Source organism: Athene noctua, chromosome 2 (genome assembly GCF_965140245.1).
Source record: "Athene noctua chromosome 2, bAthNoc1.hap1.1, whole genome shotgun sequence".
NCBI lineage: Eukaryota > Metazoa > Chordata > Aves > Strigiformes > Strigidae > Athene > Athene noctua.
The window spans coordinates 52,988,486-53,007,089 of NC_134038.1; the positions used below are offsets into that span (position 1 = coordinate 52,988,486).

Genomic DNA, 18,604 nt, shown 5'->3' on the forward strand with positions numbered 1-18,604 from the left:
TTACAGCTCCTGAGTAAGTCAGCACAGCACACACACAGATCTCATAACTTTTTGGATCTTGCTATTACTGCCTGACATGGATGGATTTATCACGGTGTACCAACTATTTTCCACCTTTAGGAAGATCGGTGGTTTTAAATTTGTGGTTTGGATCTATCAGCAATAATACATTTATCAGCCCTGCCTTTTACATCTCAAGAGGCAGAAGCTACTGGCGGAGGAGGGACACGCCGGCAGCATGCTGGCACTTTGACAGCTTGCGAGCACCTTGACGTTCCTCTGCAATGGCAATAGTGCACACACGTCGGTGTTTATTTATTTATCGAGACTTCAATTCCATGCCAACTGCCTCAGTACTCTGAGTATGTACTGGAAAAGAAATAAAAGGCAAAAAAACCCTTATATAGGCAGTCCCTCCACACGCAGCCCCTGATGCATGAGGCTGAAGCCCCAGCACAGACCCAGGACCCCCCAGGGCGCTGGGCTCTCTCCACTGCTCAGGGCTCACCCCAGGAGAGGGCAGGCTTGGCCACCTTCCACCTTACTGGCCATGGCAAGTAAAAGAGCCGCTCCAAAATGAAATTTCTCAGCCTAAAATGGACAGCCACACAGGCACCGCCATTCAGTGGGGATTTAATTACCCCAGGATGCACACAGGAAAAATCCTCATCTGATAAATACGGCCAGATCAGTGAACTGGAACCAACGTGCCTGACTTTCCTCTGGCTTTGTGAGTATCGGTGACCCTGTGACTTTTTATTAAGCCGTATGATTACACACTGCAGGCATACATGTGAAAGAATGTCCAGGGAGGGATGTGGCTTGTGGCACCTGAAATCCCTCACTGGTCGTTTACAAACCATAAAGAAAAGTTGACAAATTCCTAAAGCTTAGAATTTTTTTTTTTTTTTTTGTTAGGGGCTTAAGGTTTATGTGGATATAGCACACCACCAGACTGATGCCAGACATTTTTTTTGTGCATGTTATTATAGATGTGAACAATGGCCTGGATTTATCCACAGATAAGGACTAAAATTGTTCTGTCTGTACAGTGTTAATGAATAAATGCTATTCCTGAACTATCACAAAATTCCAAGCCATGAGTTTTGCTTACCATGATCATGTTTGACCTGTTATTTATAGTCAGAACAAAACTGTATTTTTTTAAACCTTTTTCTGAAAAAGTTTTCTATCTCAGTTTTCATTTTTTGTTGTAAACCATCCATAAGGCTTTTATCAATTGTTACACTCCCAAAACTCCCCAGTTGTATCCTAGCAAAGGTGGAGAAATAATATATAGCTTCTTACTGTATAAAATATTAGAAACAATATATAGCGAGAAAACAGTTAAATGGATCTAGTTCCGCTGCTTCCAAAGCATTCACTGGGGAAAAAAATAATATTTTCCAAATATGTTTTTAAACCAGGGGTTATTTTCCCTCACCTCTTTTGAGTATAGCAAATTTCATTACTGCATGGCAGGATGATACATCCATTTCTGGTCCAGAAACTTCTAGATTTAATTCTTATACCTGGAATGACGCTCAGAGGCTAGATTGTCATAACCGCACAGAAGGGACATCCTGACCCAGTCATCTCTTGCATACCCTATGGAAGATACCTAAAAAAGTACCTACCTTACTTGAGGAGGACCCCAAGTAATTTTTATCCCTCCTTTCCTGTCACCTGTTGACCTACAGGGTGTGGGGAAGACTGGAGGACTGGTGCCTTGGTGTGCACCGGAGACCCCAGGGACACAAGGAGATGTCCGTCCCCTACCCATGGCCCAGCCCTGTGGCAGGGGAGTGGGAAGGTGAAGGCAGGGAGGATGCAGACTCACAGTCTGGAGTGTGGGTGTGACCAAGATGGGTCCTACTATGGAGAACAGGCTTACAGCCTCCAATTCTGGCTGTGTTTGCCAAGGGCAAAGGGTAATTATCCTACACAAGCTGTTTAGTCTTCTACTAATCTATAGTGTACTAGTCCTATCTTTTTTTCCTTGGAAGGTTTCTCTTCATCATCAGGACTTTCAGCTCATTTCTTCAAGGCCCGTTTTCTAAAACATTACAAACGTGCTTTGTAACAGTTCAAAGACCATCCCCTTTGCTTTCAGCTGTTCCATATTGTACTGTAGCTTCAAACTACACAATGAATAACTTCACATTGAAATTTCTTCATTAAATATTCAGTAAAGTGCAAGTTTTAAGTTCTAAAACATTAACATAAAGAAACAAAATTCACAATGATCTCTATATCTATTGCCTTTGAATGCCACAAGTTAGGAAGACCAGATCTACTGCCTCAGAGTCCATTAGTTCCCTTCAATTCCCTTGCCTGTGGCTATTTCTGGAGGCCAAATCTCATAGGAAAGAGTCAAAACCCCACTGCAGAGATCTCATCCTGCTACCTACCATCTAGAAACTATTCTGAACATTCAGGTCTGAGATTTAGCATCCCAAAAGTGTGAAAGAGTGAAAAGCAAGCTTTGCCCTTTCCTCGTTGTTTCTTTACCAAAGCGGGGTGTGCAGGGGGTGGTGCAAACCAATGACACTGATTGACAAGAGTTAACATTGCTGGCAATCTGGTAGTGGAAAACCAGTGGAGAGGCATAGCTTGTTATCTAGAGCAGATAACTTCAAAGCAGCCTGAGCAGTGACTGATGGTGAAGTAATGGTGATAAGAAACACTCTTCCTCACGTGCTTTCTCACTGCAGCAATCTGGAGGCATTGCAGCTGAGCACTGCACTTCTGGCAGCACCCCTGCACATCTGTAGCATCCATTGAGAAGAAGAAAACAGCATCAGTCAGCTGGAAAGAGTGCTTTCCTCAAACTCCCTGACCCCCACAGCAAATTTGTCCCAAGCTCAAAAAAGAAAAAATGCTGGTGTGTATTTTCCTAGCATCTTGAGCATCTTGGAGTTGTCTGGATCTCTGCTCATTGTTACTTAATGTTAGCGTGTTATGCTTAGTATATTTGGCTTAAGATGAACAGTTATTGTTCTGCTGACTACAAAAGCAAGTAGCATGATAAATTCTCTGAAATTAACTTATCTGAGGAGGATGAGGGACAGAAAGATTCAGAAAAAGAGGAAGCGGTGCAGAACAGTGTGTATTCAGCCCTCTTTCAAAAACTTCTTCCCCAAAACGAGAATTTCTGGAGAATGCCTTTCTCCCCTCCCTCCCTCTGCAGATCTCTTCCTTCCTTGAACCAAACTACAGGCTCCAGCAACAAGCGAGCTAATAATAAACTCTTCAGCTGAACTCTAGGAAAGCAGTTTGGTCTAGGCTTTGCCTGCCAAGTGCTGACCAACACATGTTCCCAGCTGCCAGAAGTGACTCACCACAAGCCATGTTTTCTACAAACCAGTTGTGCTTTAGCCATCTCCCCCTCAGAGCACATTTTGCTCCAAACAAGGCCTCACACTTCCAAATGATGGAGTCAAAGGCACTTGAGTCATGGTCCTCCTACCACGTCCCACATCAACAGGGCATACAGGAGCTACTCCAGTCACAATATATTAACACAACTGCTCTTACACCATGGCTCCTGAAACAAAAACCCTACTGCTGCTTTTATCACTGCCCACTCCAGCAGGCTGTACATGAAGAGCACTGGGGTTTCTACAGCACCAGCCAGCAGACGGGACAGGACTCCTTTCAGAATGACCTTTTATCAGGGGTTTGTATAAAACCTGATTCTTGCCTTGGGCTTCCCCCATATTGCCTTCTCTTACCAGTGAGGACACAGGGCCAAGAGAGAACACCAGTTGGGACAACAGGCATAACATTTCCTACTGGTCAGGCAAGGGGCTGAACTTCTTGGCTGCATTTCGGCTCCAAGAGCAGCCTCTGGTGCTTCACTGGAAATGCCGACCCAGCTGGCCAGTGAATTTTGAGTTTTTAGAAGATATGCATGTCCCCTTCCTGAACGGAGGAGCCTGGTTCCAGGTAAAGTAGCCAGCATTGCTGAAAGCACATGGCTCCCACTCCCTCCGGAGGTTGCTCAGAGGCTACCTGGAAATGCAGCAGGGACTGTAGAAATGGGAATGCACTGAGTCGGGTTTTCTGAGGGAGGAGAAACAACCCTTTTAGGGGTCACAAAAGCATAAGCACTTGCAGGCAAACAGCATGCATCCTGGTGCAGGGATGTATGGAAACCAGGTCAGCCAAGCTCCTCCTTGTGCTGCCCCATGATTCTGGGAAAGATGCAGAAGGGGGTATGGGAGGAAGTTTGGGCTCAGAAATAGTATGGACAAAGAAGGCTTCTTGGATCAGAACACTAAATTACACAACTCTAACCAGTGCCAATGCTATGGCTTCAGGACCATATTGCCCCTTTAGTTGAGGCTCTGTACTGCAGACATCTGGGACACCTCCCTGACCACAGTGACGTCTTCATGAAGAAGGGGATTACAGTTGTTTCCTAAGGGTGGAACTACTCTGTCTCTTCCTTTTGTGGTGACATCTCCTCCTTCTGCCACTGACAGACTGCTGTCCCTCTCCTCCCTCCCTGTCACCCCACCAAGTGCAACAGCATGAGCATTTCTGGAAATGCTCACATAAACCCTGCATTTCTAAGAGAAGAAATAACTCATATTGGTAGCACCACATTACCCAGGAGAGAGAAAGAAATCAAAGCAAATTAACGCACAAAAATCCCACCATGCCACAACAGTGCACTGACTATTGGGATAGTAAGGATAGTGGGGTACCTGCTCCTCGATAAAACCTTTCACAGTTCACTGCAAGAGCATGCTGACCAGGGATAGCTAGGTAGTGGGCAACATGGAGGGAAGATATTTTTATAGGTGTTAATGAATCCAAATATTTTTTACTCAACTGGAGGTGACAGAAAGGAACAGTTAACATTTCTTCCCATTTCTCAAGATTTTTTTTATTTTTTGCTATTCCGGGGCCTAATCTGGAAAAAAAAAAAAAAAAAAGGAGTAGGAAAAAAATCCTGTGTGCAGCTTTATGGCAGGACTTTCCAAGCCACAGATGCTGGCTCTGTGGTTGGCTGACCTATCCAAAATAAAGCTCAACAGCAGGGAGCAGTGGAGTAGTTCAGGGGGTAGAAGAGGTCATGTGAATGTGATCCCCACCTCCCGAATGCCACATCTCCTCATGCTGCCTCCCCCTGTTCCTTTTGGGGTGGAGGGAATTGTTGACTTATTTTTTATTTTCAGCCTGTCGTTCCTATCCGTTTGCCAAGTGGGGATGTTGAAAGTGACTCTTGTTGCAGTCACTTTCTCAAGAGAGAACAAATAAGGGGAACTTTTATCCTGATGGCTTACAGTTGAAAAAGCCGCCAGCAGCTTGGATGATGAGTCCCTTTTGCTGCTCCAACACAGAGTTGGTGCTGTGGAAGCTCAGAGACCACCATGTCACCTACCCATGGCTGTAGGGACAGGAGTCAGCCTGTCCTGGGAGAAGCTGTCAGCTGCAGAGACTGAAACACTCCCCAAGGGAAAGAGAGTGCAAGAGCCTTGAAAAAAGCCCAAAGGCTGCTGACCCCTGCACAAAGATGCGCGGCATTGCCTTCCTCACACAAGCCATATTCAATCAACAAACATTAAAAAAAAGAAAGTGGAAAAAAGAAAGAAATTGCCCAACCTCATTTTAATAATTTTTGACATCAGAATGTATTCATACCATATACTTCTACTTCTTTTTTGAGAGCAGTGCACAGCATATGTCCTGGCTCAGCTGGCAGTATAACTTCTGTGTCTACAGGCAGTCCCATGCCACCACTCTCAGGAACACCTACAAACCCTGCTGCACATCAGTCTGTGGGCCGAAGGAAAGCTCAGCTGGGCAGAGGACATGTTAAGAGGTGTGGACCCTTTGCTACAGCCAGCACATTCATTTCTGTTCAGGTTTGGGCTTTGTCTTCATAAAGTTAATGACCAAATAATGAAACCAACCACTTCTTGTTTCTGATCAGGGTTATTTATGAAGTGTGTTTTCCAGGGAAATGAACTAAGTCTAAAAATCACACCTTTCTTTGGGCAGGTATTAGACTGAAGTGGATAATGAGACTGTACCTGTATGTGTTGATGCTGCCAGCAAGGGGTTTCCACAGCAAGTATTTGATTCACTCTAAGCACTACACAATAGCGATCTGAAAGACCTGTTGCCACTTACCAAACCTCTTGTAGCCGAAGGACTGCACCTCCTCCTCCTCTGCAAAATCGTCTGGAGAAAGAAACACAGCAACAGATTATTACTATTACCACTGGAAAAAGATGGGAAGAAGTTTTTACAGGTGCATGTTCATAAATTAATTTTCTTGCAAGTTTAATTGATTTGTAAGACATGTTACTGATCTTCTGCTCCATTGCTCATATCCCACCTCTGTCCCCAGGTGGAAAAGGCAGTTCACAGCCTTTCCCTCAACCAGTATCTCCAGCAGAAATCTAGACTACAAATGGTTTATCACCTGGCAGCTATCCTGAGGTCTGCTTGGCCACCTAAGTATAGACCAGAGCAGACATGTCCCTTATCACCATGATGGCCACAATTGTCACCAGTGTGCCACTCGGGCAGACTCATCCAGACCATGGCACTCACCCCAGCCCACTGCCTGCACCATCCAGGTGTTTGGGATCAGGTTATACATGTACCAGCCGTGTCATCAGCATAAAGTGCTACATGTAGCTATGCTGAGTAAGGAGAGAGGAGTCAGAGGGGATGGCTGTCTGTCCATCCACCACCTCCCACAGGCACTGGCTTGGCCTGAAGAGAGATCTCATAAAAAATGGGAAACAGGACAAACTCAAAGAGATAAGAAAAATGTAAACCATTTAAGCCCTTTTGCTCTCATCTTCACCAGCTAGAAAGTAGTAAAATGCTAATAATCACAATTTTATTTTGTCAGAAGCTTAATTTTTCTCCACTTCCTTCTAGTAGCAAAGGAAAAGGCTGGCATCAGCAGAAGAAATATACCCATGACTTCTTAAAAAAAAAAAAAAAGGATATGTTTGTGTTCGTGTGTTCAGCCTCCTTCTACCAACACAACCCCTCTTTCTGCTGAGTCAGGAAAGGCGAGAGCCCTGCCTTATCAGTAGCACCAGCCTTTGCACTAGAATGGGAGGCACAGCCCAGGCTGCTCATCTCCCGCTTCCCTCTTTCTCGGGGGGGAGGAGACCCATCTCCTACAGGCATCATTTCACATGGGGGGAAGCCTCCACAGGGCTCTCTTGAAACAGGACCTAGGATACAGCTTCCCTTCTCTCTGAAACCTGGGTACTCCTTGAGCTTTTAGCATCACAGCAGCAGGGAGGCAGACTCAGCACCCCGGGGGAGCTTCAGTGGCTGCTCACCACCTTGTGTTACCCTTCCAGCACAGGATGCTGAAGAAGCTCACACACGTGCAACCTCTCCACCCAGATCATTCCCTGACACATGGGGAGAAGGAAACAGAAGCTCAAAGGCCAGTCAAGGGCTTCACCAGAAGGCAACATTTAATGAGTAGCAATAGAAAAGCAAGCCTAAAGCAGATAAACAGATGTGATGGAATGAGAGGTCTGTGCCTGGTTAGACCTTTGTTGTCCACAGACTTACTGCACATGAACAGGCTGGTCTGCATCATGACTGGGCTAACTGGTGCCACAGCCAATTCGGGCCACAACAGACCCTTAGGAGGATGAATTCAAAGGTGAAGTAAAGATACGGTCCTCATCCAGGATCAGCAAAGTATAAATCATTTGAGTGTATGTCCACCAACAAATCTGCCCAGTATCTCCTTCTGACCTGCAAGGTGCCCTGCACTGAAGTCTGAGGAAGGTGTTGCCTGAAGCAGCAAAGAAGTCCATGAAATGTATTATTCTGCAGAATGTCACCCTTTACTCAGGTAGCACTTCTCACAAGACAGCTCAAAACTCATACTTTTCACCAATAACACAAATTTTTTTCACTGCCAGAGGCACTCCTGTCCACATCTTAAGCTAGACCTCCTAGTTCAAAGGTGCATTTAAGCAAGGGAAGAATCAGTGGACACTCCTTAGGCAAAACAAACACATCCTGGTTTGAAGGCAGAAAGAAACCTTTAAAAAAACAAATCCAACAAACCCTTACGATTGTACCAAATGTTATCTGAAGACAAGGTCACCCGACAAAACGTGACAAATACTAATAAACCATGAACAGTCAACAACCAAGCTTTTCATTCCAGCAGTGAACTACTCAGGAAAAATCTTCCCCTCTTGCACAAAAGATAAAATGCTGAACAAAAAAAGATATCAGCTTCAGAGCCCTTAGCTTCCTGCCCTCTCCTGCTATCAGGGCCACAACACAACTGCCTCCTTTGTTTCTCAGGAGTGTAACCTGGCTTATCCGATGCATATCTGACATATGCAGCCAGGCCGTGTTTAAATCCTGTGGCTTCATCCTATGCCACATCTCCAACACCCTCCTCCCGGGCTGCTAGCCTCTTTTCTACTTGCTTGGTTTTTCATGCTTATCCCAACAGCAACTGCCCTCTGGCCATGCATTTATAATCATATTTCTGTTTCTTTTAACTTTTTAATATTTGCAACATATATACATGTGTTTTTTATACATACATTATGTATATTATATACATACTTAAAAACTTAAAAAATATAGATATATACCTTTTAATATTTTCAACACTGCATGCTGTGCTTGCTAGAGATTTATTTTTTTTTAATCTTTGAATACTTTATAAGTGTTCATTATTCTCCTAATTTTGAAGAGCGCTTGTGGCATTTGAAATGGAGACAGGCAAGGACATTTTTGTCAACAGGTGACCTGGCTCCCTGCTCACTAAAATCTAAAACATCAGAAAGAACCTTTTTTAATTCCTGTGAGTTGATCTAGCAAGAGGCAACAATGTATTTTAGGGCAAGTTTATTAAAATTATTTAACAGACTAAGCTTAAGGTCTTTCAGTCACAACTGCCATTAGGCACTTTGCTCAAATCATGTGCAAATATAATATTTTACAATATTAACTGCAATGTAACGTGTTTAAGGAAAATAAAGATGGGAAGAAGAAATTAATAAAACAAGGTTAGACTAAATGTTCAGAAATTAACATCATTAAGTCCTTTGGAAAAAGAGTCTAGGATGGGTTAAAAGTCCTACTTCAAAAGAAATCTCTGTTTGAAATATTAAAAATGAAGTTGACAAACAAGCCTATAAATTTAAGTCCCAAGGCAAAGCCAGCCTGCTCCTCCCATGCCTTCCGGGCAGTATTGCACTCCCCGGAGGTGAGCCCTCAACTCCCTGTTCCAGTGCTGAAAATATTAAAGTTTTGTCACAAGCTTACAAAAATCTCAAAGCTTCATGACATCTTTAAATCAGCAAAATACAAGAAAACCCAAGTTTTCACTGAAAAGGGAACAGCTTTTCTAGAGAAAACAATGAAAATGTGATCTGTGATGAATTACAGAGGTTAAGAAAATACACACCATGCAGAAAAGCAAATAGTAAGAAAACTTCCAGCATGTATTTATGCCTTACGCTTTTAAAGGCAGTATCAGAAATTGGAGCGGAAGAAATTAATGAGTTTTGATCACCAGTGGCTGATATTACAAAAGGAAATTTTGTGCTTTTACATCAGTGGTGCCCATCCAGTTGAGTGGGGCTGCCACTGATATAAGAGGGTTTTGTTTGACATTGTGAAAGTTGTAAGTTAGAAATATTTTTCTTCAATTTAAATCCAACCCTTCTCAGTTACAAAGAGGACTGGAATGAATGCAATATTTTCATTACATACAAATACATTTATATACAGGCAAGGCTTATTTTTCTGAGTGAGAAATATGAAGGGCAGACTCCTCCTTGAAGCAGACAATAAAGTAGAATCATTGTTATGTCCCAGATGGAAGAATTAACTCTTTAGTACTGGAAAGAACCAAGCTCTCTGTGTGAGCCAAAAGATAGGGAATCCAGAATAAGAAAGTTGAAAAAACATGAAAAGCTGTTTAAAACGTTATTTCTTATTCCGCTGGCTTCTACTGAGCTGTGGCAGAAGGAAGGTCCATTAAAAAGGTGAACTTTGGGAAGAACAGAAACACATGTGAGCAACCAGCTGTATTTAACCATGTAGGGGAAGGACCACCAGAGATCTCCGGTTTCATCAGGTTTACAAGAGTTGCCTTGGAGGCTACAACAGGTTGTCATGCAGAGCTTACTGCAAACTGCTAAAAACGAGTGGCTTGCTGGCTTGCTGTAGCTGAGCAGCAGTACATCAAATATTTTAGGGAGTCAGTACAAAATAAGAGCTCTGGTCCAAAAAAAAGGCTTTGAGATATTTTGGCAATATCCACACCCCACCAAGTACCAATGCCAAATTCTGTTTGCCCTCCAGTTATAAATTATTACTGCAACACCTCTAATAAATACAGTTGTAGAGTTAAATACGTTACAGTACAATGCTTCAAGGGAGTGGAAATTATAAAAAGGCAGTTCAGCTGGGGATTAACACAGCGAACAGAGGGAATTCATTTAATCTAAAACAAATTAGACTCTCATTTGATTAATTTGCTAGAGGCAAAGAAAAAATCTGTGGAGTAGAACTGTGTAATTTCTAGCTCTTGTTCTTAAATCTTAAATAAATTAATCATGGACCACTTATAAGTCACTCTGAGGTCAAGTAAGAAAAAGCTGGACTGGAGCCAAATAGGATGCCAGACTTGCCCCAGGACTATATAGGGCCTATAACCACTGCACTGCTCAGTCCCTTTGCTGGAACAGCATCAGATCTGAGGAGCCTTTGGTGTAAGGTGATTTCAGGGAAATTGTTTCCATTTTGCCCCCTGCCTTCTGTGGGTGTCATTGCTGGCATACAGAAGGTGTTACAGAAAGCTGGTAAAGTACACGTCCAGCTGTCACCTTTTAACAGTACACCCTTCTCAGACATTTAAACATAATTAACTAATGAAGCAAACTAGACCTTGGAACCATTTAGAGATTCTGGGTCATATGGTGGCTGCAGACACGTGGTATCCAATATTTCTAGAACGTGTGCAGTAAACACGGGTTTAAAGTCTTTGTTTAAAGACTTTGTTTGAAGTCTTGAGATAAGAGAAGACACCAGTATTCTACACTACATGTCAAAATCTTGGGGAAATCTGTTTCAGGAGAGAATGAGGCATCCGGGCTGAAAATTGTCATGATGTGTTTCAATTCAGATTTTAGGAGTTCCTTTATAATTCCCCTGAAAACTCAATTTACAGTACATTAGAACTTACCCCTAAGTGCCACACTGGGAACCCAGGCCTATAAGATTAATTTGTACTAACAATGACATTCAATGTAAGAGTTTCCTTTAAAATAAATCTCTCACTCAAAGAGCTATAATAGTCAGGGCCCTGCCTTTCCCACTGACTTAATGGGAACTATATAGTTATATCCCAGTGCAACTCTGTAAAATTCATTTTAATATTATCAAGAACAGATTTTTTTTGGTGCCATTTGGAAAGATGCTGTGCCGATTAGTTGAAAATTATGCTGTTCCTCTCTTTAACCCATAAACCAGCATGGATGTAGAACTCTGCTCCAAACCATGTAACAAGTGCATCCAGGATCTGTCCAGAGGGACCACCTGCAGGGTTGAAAAAGCTCCTTCTGCCTGCTCTCATCTCAGCCCTCTCAGGGAATGGCACAACTTGTCCACTTGTGAGGTTTCTGTAATATTAACAACTGTTCAGACAGATGCGAACAGTGAACACCAATATATTTCTCATATCACATTTCAAAAGCTTTTTGAGCAGCCACCAGATTTATATGCATTTCTGGTCACTATTAACCGGTTCTACATTCAAAGTGCTGACCTAGAGGTGAAACTGAGCCAGCAGAAGCACAGCAAGCAGCTGCGGCCTTCAGATGTTGATGACTTCATCAGTCTAATTGGTTTCTACTGGGTTTCATAGCTTTTATTCTGGACAGTCTCCTGCTTGTGCTAACAGGCTGCTCCTTTCCCTCTCTCTCTTCACAGATGCTTTGTTTCATTTGTCCTCTTCTTCTGCCCTTCTCCGCTAGCTTCTCCTTATAGCCCCTTTTAATATTCAAGTCTTTCTCTCTTTGCTTCTATTTTGGTAAGCCCTCCCTCATAAAAACCTACCCCATGCTTAAAACCCTTCCCTACTGATGAGGCCCCAAGCTGACACATGCTCACAACGTCCCTGATGTTGGCTGTCTGTGTATCGTGCCCACCTGGTCCTCTGTCCAACCTGTCACGCAGTAAGCTCCTTTGGACAGGGATTACAGGGATCCTGCACTTTGCAGAGTATCTGGTCTTCAGGGGAGCCCTGGCAGAGGTTCAGCTGAGGCAGTCTTGGAAGTCAGCCTACCTCCCCACATCCTGAAGCATCATTTGGGATGTTGTTTGAGTCTGGATTCTGGCAATGAGTCTGAGGTTTTTCCCTACCTCTGTCCTTCAGACTGCTGGTCTGGAAATTTATCCCCCTTCAGTATTGCAAGAAACCAAGAGGTGAGGTCCCAGATCACAGATCCTCTCTTGACACTTATAATCTAAGGCTAGGATCATCACCTAACACATGTGTAAAACAAACCAAAACAAAGAATCATGACAAATGGGTGCATTTTAATATTCCAGTCTTGATCTACCCCCACACTGCTATGCCTGAAAAATGTGAGAGCTCACGTTAAGAATGCAGAGAAAGACAGATTAAGAAATTCAAAAGTATAAGAGTGATGGTTCTAGTTTTGCTTTTTAGGCACAAAATGAAGACAATAAATGGGGGTGTTTCTTGAACAAAACTTGTTAGTCCCTAAGTGCTACAGAGCACTGCTATGGTACTGGGGTCAGGACCAGCTGCGTGGTGTGGAGGGTCAATCTTAGAAGTTAGAAGTTTAAATCATATCATATTTCAGCATAATGATTTAAGAGCAAACAGATCTGTTCTCATTAGTGTGCTGAAAAATTGTGCCTCCCTGTCTGTATGTTAGAGGAGGCAATTAACAACAGCATTAAAATGGCATACACATTCCCAACAACACACATCTCTGTTACCTCCCATAACTCATCCACTTTGTTCCCCAGTGACATCCCAGTCTTCACCTCAAATTTATGCACCAAAAGGGACTGCAGTTTTAGGTGGAAGCAGTCAAACTCCAAAGATAATTCATCTTAGGTTGATCCCTCACTCGTACAAACCATGCTCACATTATTAGGAGGATCAGGTTCACTTTCAGTGCCTGGTAAAAAGCGTCTTTATTTTGCTTTCCAAGGGGGAGGGCTGGAAGGGGGAAATCTCTGTTCTGATGCACAGAACCTCAGGATAAGGAACGTTTTGTGAAGCTGAAGATAACTGGGCATGCATCCTTTGCAGCACTGAACCGCTTTCATCCTTGACATTTCTTCCAGCTCTCTATTTTATTCTGGTTTTTCCTCTGCAAGGCCTGATCAGCTCCATCTCTCTGCAAGATTACCTTTCCCTCCTTATCCTAGCAGGCAAAGGTGTTTATTTGAACCTCTGGGCACAATGGTCTTTGAGTGTGAATCTAAGCAAACTATTCAGAGGTCGTGACAAAAAAGGGCTCTGTTCAGCTCTCAGCTGTAGAGAAATCAGTCTAGAATAAACTTATGTTATCCAAAGTAGCAGAAGAAAGAGCCACAAGAGATTTTAAACAATTCCCTTCTTCACAGGGATAGGCTCGCTGTCGCTATTCTTAGCCTGATGTGGCTGGGGAAAGTAGAACATTGAAAGAGAAGATGAACAATTACAACTTCTTACTGAAAATACTTCTGTCATAAATAGCTTATATGCTAATTCTACTCAAGATCCATTGCAGTTGTACAGTTATATTTCTGTCTGTGCAATAATAGATTTCTCTTGTACTTTCACAGCTTCTAACACTCTGTTTTTCTCTGCATTGCTAATAAGAATATCCTTTGACACATGCTTGCATGACCATCTTTCTCATCCATGTGTTTGAAATCCTCTGTGCTACCAACCCATTCAGGATACACACTGACTCTATGGTAGCATTGCTCAGGATTTGGTCTGCATTGTATCACACATTTATTATAACTGCTCATGTCTTTGAACTTCTGTGGTAGGGTCCTGTGACATGTCCAACACACACCACTCAGCTCCTGCATATGTTTCATGTTTATGTCACTATATTCATATAAGCTCTGTTATAACTGGACTAAGTAAAGGTTACTGGATCACTCCACTTCTAATCCTTGTTTTTCAGATGCTTTCTGGCTTCTGCATAATGCTCTGGACTGGATTTTTTTTAAATTTGCAGTTTGAAGTTTCTATCCAGGAAAGACCTATTTGCAGATGACTGTTCGTTTGATTTTGTGCACATGAAGATTAGAGAGAGATACCCTTTTCTCCAGTCTTAGAAAATGAGAATATTCCTTTATTCTTTAAAAATAGTGGTGGCTTCGAAATGGTTAGATAGAAAAACAAAACCTGGTAAGAAGGTAAACAACATATAAATAGAGTATTTAAGACTTTTCAAGGCAGCCAAGAAAGAGCAACTGAATTTGCATGCACACTCAGCATTTGCAAATGGAGGCTTTACCTGCAGATTACATCCAGGCTCCAGGTTAAGACCTCCCTCCAGAAGGGAGGATTTTAGCAATGTGGGCTGATATGTCATTAATTGTTTGTTAAAGTGTACACTCTGTAAGGCAAACTTGAGGTCAACTGAACGGCATGTTCTGTGAAAGCTCAACGTACTCTATGCACTGAAAACTCTGTACTCAGCACTGAAAACTAAAGCTGGCTTTGAGACAAACTGGTCAACGCGAAGAAAGCTGGGTATTCAGACTAGACCATTCCTCACGCAGTACCGGCTTCACTGATTTCAGTGGAGCGCAACCAAGGACGAACCTGCCCCACCATTCCACTCTTGTGCACCTTTTTCTATTAAATGAGAGGAACTGCACAGGACAGGGTATTTGGCCACATTCCAGTTCTCAAGCACAAGACACCAGACATTCTGTCCTCCAGCACCGTCACTATACAAGTGGTACACAGCAAGGTGTCTGCGAGGGCAGAAAGAAGGGAGGAGGAGGAGGAGGAGGAGGAGGAGGAGGACTGGAAAGAAGCAGCTGAGCTGTCTTGGGTATCATAGTTAAAAGCTTCTCTGTCATCTTGGAATCCCAAAATGACAACCTTGACTTCGCCCTTGCCTGCTTTTGGGCATTAAGTCGCTATCTAAACAATACCCACATTTCAGACAAAAATACTTATCACCAGCACTGCAATGACAGTAGTGATGACAGATACAGTTTAAAGTAATAATTACAAAATATATCACAGATATATAGCAAAAAGTTCTCAGTTTTAACAAAGCTTGTCCCTGTCTTAAATTAGAACCAATGTTTTTGAACATGTGGCATGTTTGACTATGAGGAAGCTGTTTTCATTTGTTTCCCAGGCAACAAATATTCCTTCATACCCCAATAAATAACTATAACTTAGAAGTATCATTTGATAAAGATACATCTGACTCTAAAGCAGTGAAGTCCCTTTATAAATCACATGAATTATTAATAAAACCTATCACAGAGTTTGTGAGCTCAGTATAGTTTGCTGGAAATAAAACTGCCAGCATATTAAACATAAACTTCAATTTGTTTTACTGATTTAAAACATAACACATTACAAATACCAGCAACGGAAAATATAATTTATTCCTTACAGATATTTAGTGATGTAATTATTTAGATATTCCTCCGTTCTCCAGAGAGGGTAGATAGAGAGACAGCTGCAATCAACAGATCATTTTGTTGTTATTGAGAAAAATGTGTAACTATACCAAGTTCTACAGTCCTACAATTATCACCACCATCAAGTTTAAAGACAACATACGAAAAACCAAGACTGTATCCAGAAAAAGAAAACACAGAGCCAAAACTTGGTTTGGCTCTCTGACTTCCATAACACTGGCAATGGCACTTGATGTGATGATTTCTTTGAAGTCTCTCAATTTAAGGGTCCTTTGCATGTTTTATTACTGATTTCCGTAACTCAGCGGGGGAAAGAAATAAGATGGCTGTGATTGCTCTTAGGGAAACGAAATGGTAAGGACTAGCAACCGGAGTGAAGTTGGAGTGTGGGGCACCAACATGTGCTCCCAGCAGGAGTAACAGCTTCCCTCCAAATGCCACTTCTCCAGTTTGCAAAGAGTGATGGAGGGAGAATGGAAGGAGATGCAAGGCATGTTACATATTATTCCCATCCTCGGTCGTTTGCATCCTCCCTCCCCCCAAAATCGGCACAGCCTCTGTCCCAACAACAATAAAGCGTAAGGTTTTCAGTGATAACAGACATGGGTTTATATTACTGGATCCCCATTGTTTTGGTTTGTTCCTGCCATTACCCTTATGCTGATAATGACAAGCTGATGACAAAACTTTTGGCACAAGTACTCTATAAATAAAGAACATTATAAATACATTATTTTTAATATGTTGCACGGCCCTGTAGACACACCATGTCACGGTGCCAGAAGTAACTTAAATAGCGTGTGTGGGCTTGCAAAATTACACCCACACCCCCCCTCCCCCCAAAAAACTTCTCCTCCCTTCGAGCAGCTACTCTGGCAAGTGAATAAATAGTCACATCATTTGGTGTCCCAGACTCTGGAAACTAAGTGTAACTATCATGATGTTTACTGGCCTCCTGGCATCTGGAATCAAACTCTGCAATCCAAGCATAGGCACACTGGTGCCCAAAAGCAATTTTCTTACACGTTTTTTTTTTCCTTTCACCCTTCAAGTTTATTTTTGTCTCTGAAGAAAAACTAGATTCGACTCTCACAAACTCCCAACTACTTCCTAAACTTTCCATAATGTCCTTTGATTTTTTTCATTGTAACTATTCCCCAGCACGTAAAGCCTTTGCCTCTTGCTGTAAGGCCATCAATTTTCATAAACAGAAGGCTTTCTTGCAACACCCCTAATACGTCTTTACTAGGTTACAGTGTAGCAATTTGGCAATCTGCTGTTTTATTTGATTTTATAAGTGTATTATTATCTAATACCTCTCAGTCACAACTTTGTAGGACGGGGTCAACCGGTAGAAGTGGCATGTTTCACCCATTTAAAACAAAAAGAGAGGGAGGGGGAAAAAGAGAGGAAAAGGAGAAGAAACAAAGTTTCAGTTTTAACAGATGCAAAGCAAAGACCAAATATTTTCCAGTCGGTGGATGTTGAGAAGAAATATGCCAAATACATTTCACAAGCCAGTTAAGCCTCTACTGGCACCTAATCACTGCCAGATGTTTAGAAGCAACACCAAGAACATCGCAAAACGCTGGCAAAAAATAAACAAATAAAATAGGGAGAAATAAAAGTCTTCCTCTCGGGATGTCGGGGAGGGGGGAGATAAAAGTTGGCGAGAGAAAACGTCCTGGGGAGAGCACAGACGAAGGAGGCGGGGGGGGGGGGGGGGGGGGCGCACACAAGGACCCCCCTCCCCGGACCGGGGCTGACCAACACAAGCCAAGCCCCGTGCAGCGGGGCTGCCCCGTCTGCGCCCCGGGGTCGCGGGGAGACCCACGCCCGGCCTCTCCCGGCACCGCCTGCCCGCGTCCTGCCCGCACCCGGCTTGCCCTGCCTGCAACCTGCCTGCACGGTGTCCTGCCAGCAGTCTGCTTGCAGCCGGCTTACCCTGCTTGTACCCCTGCCCTCATGCCGTCCTGCCTGCTCCCTGCCCGCACCCCGCCGATCCTGCCTGCACCCTGCCCGCACCCCGCCGATCCTGCCTGCACTGTCCGCTGCCTGCTCCCTGCCCGCACCCCGCCGATCCTGCCTGCACCCTGCCCGCACCCCGCCGATCTTGCCTGCACTGTCCGCTGCCTGCTCCCTGCTCGCACCCCACCGTTCCTGCCTGCACCCTGTCGGCCGCCCGCTCCCTGCCCGCTCCCTGCCCGCACACCCCTCCCGCACCCTGCCCGCACGGTGCCCGGCGCCCGCCCCCTGCCCACCCTGCCCGGGGCCCCCCCAGCACCCTGCCGCTGCCCGCTGCCCGCTGCCCGGTGCCGGCGGCGCACGTGTGCGGGCGGCGGAGGGGGCTCCCGGCTGCCGTCCCTACCTTTCATCTTGGCGCCGGGGCGGGTCTCATAGGACGGACGGGGCGCGGCGGGGGCTGCCGCCGGGAGCGGGGGGGCGGGCGGCGCTCCCTGCCTACTGCCGGGCCATGCCGGGGGCCGGGCGCGCCCCCGCCGCGGGCCCTGCTGCGCACCCCCGGCCGCTGCCGCCGCCGCTCGCCGTCGCTCCTCGGCCGCCGGCGGCCCCGCGCTCTCGCCGCCAGCCCCGCGCCGCCCGGCCCGGAGCCGCGGCCCGGCCCCGCCTCCCTCCCTCCGCCCCGGGGAAGGGGCCGCGGCCGGGGCCGGGCGGCGGGGGGCGGGCTCGGGGCCCCGCCGGCGGCGGCGGGCTTGGGGACGTCGCACCCCGCCCTGCCGCGTCCCGCGGGACCGTGGGCTTCCCGGGGTGCGGGGCCGTGGGCGGCAGGGTCTGCCCGTGGGGAGCAGCCCGGGACAGGACTCACAGGGCACCCGCCGGTGACCGGGGAGCTGGAGTGGGACGTGGGAGGGGGAACCGTCCTCTCCCAGCCCTCCTCATGCACGTCGCTGGCACCGGGGGGCTT

At 44.9% G+C, this 18,604-nt stretch overlaps 1 protein-coding gene across 1 annotated transcript in view; it reads right to left on the minus strand.

Annotated features, from left to right (window-relative positions):
- COLEC12 (collectin subfamily member 12) overlaps positions 1 to 18,202 on the minus strand; it is a 105,593-nt gene extending 87,391 nt beyond the window's left edge. The window contains exons 1-2 of the mRNA XM_074899120.1: positions 18,050 to 18,202; positions 6,145 to 6,195 (exon numbers count right to left, since the gene is read on the minus strand). Coding sequence (XP_074755221.1) covers positions 6,145 to 6,195; positions 18,050 to 18,056 — 58 coding nt within the window. The 5' untranslated portion in view covers positions 18,057 to 18,202. The remainder of the gene's footprint in view (positions 1 to 6,144; positions 6,196 to 18,049) is intronic.
- Between the last annotated feature and the right edge of the window lie 402 nt (positions 18,203 to 18,604).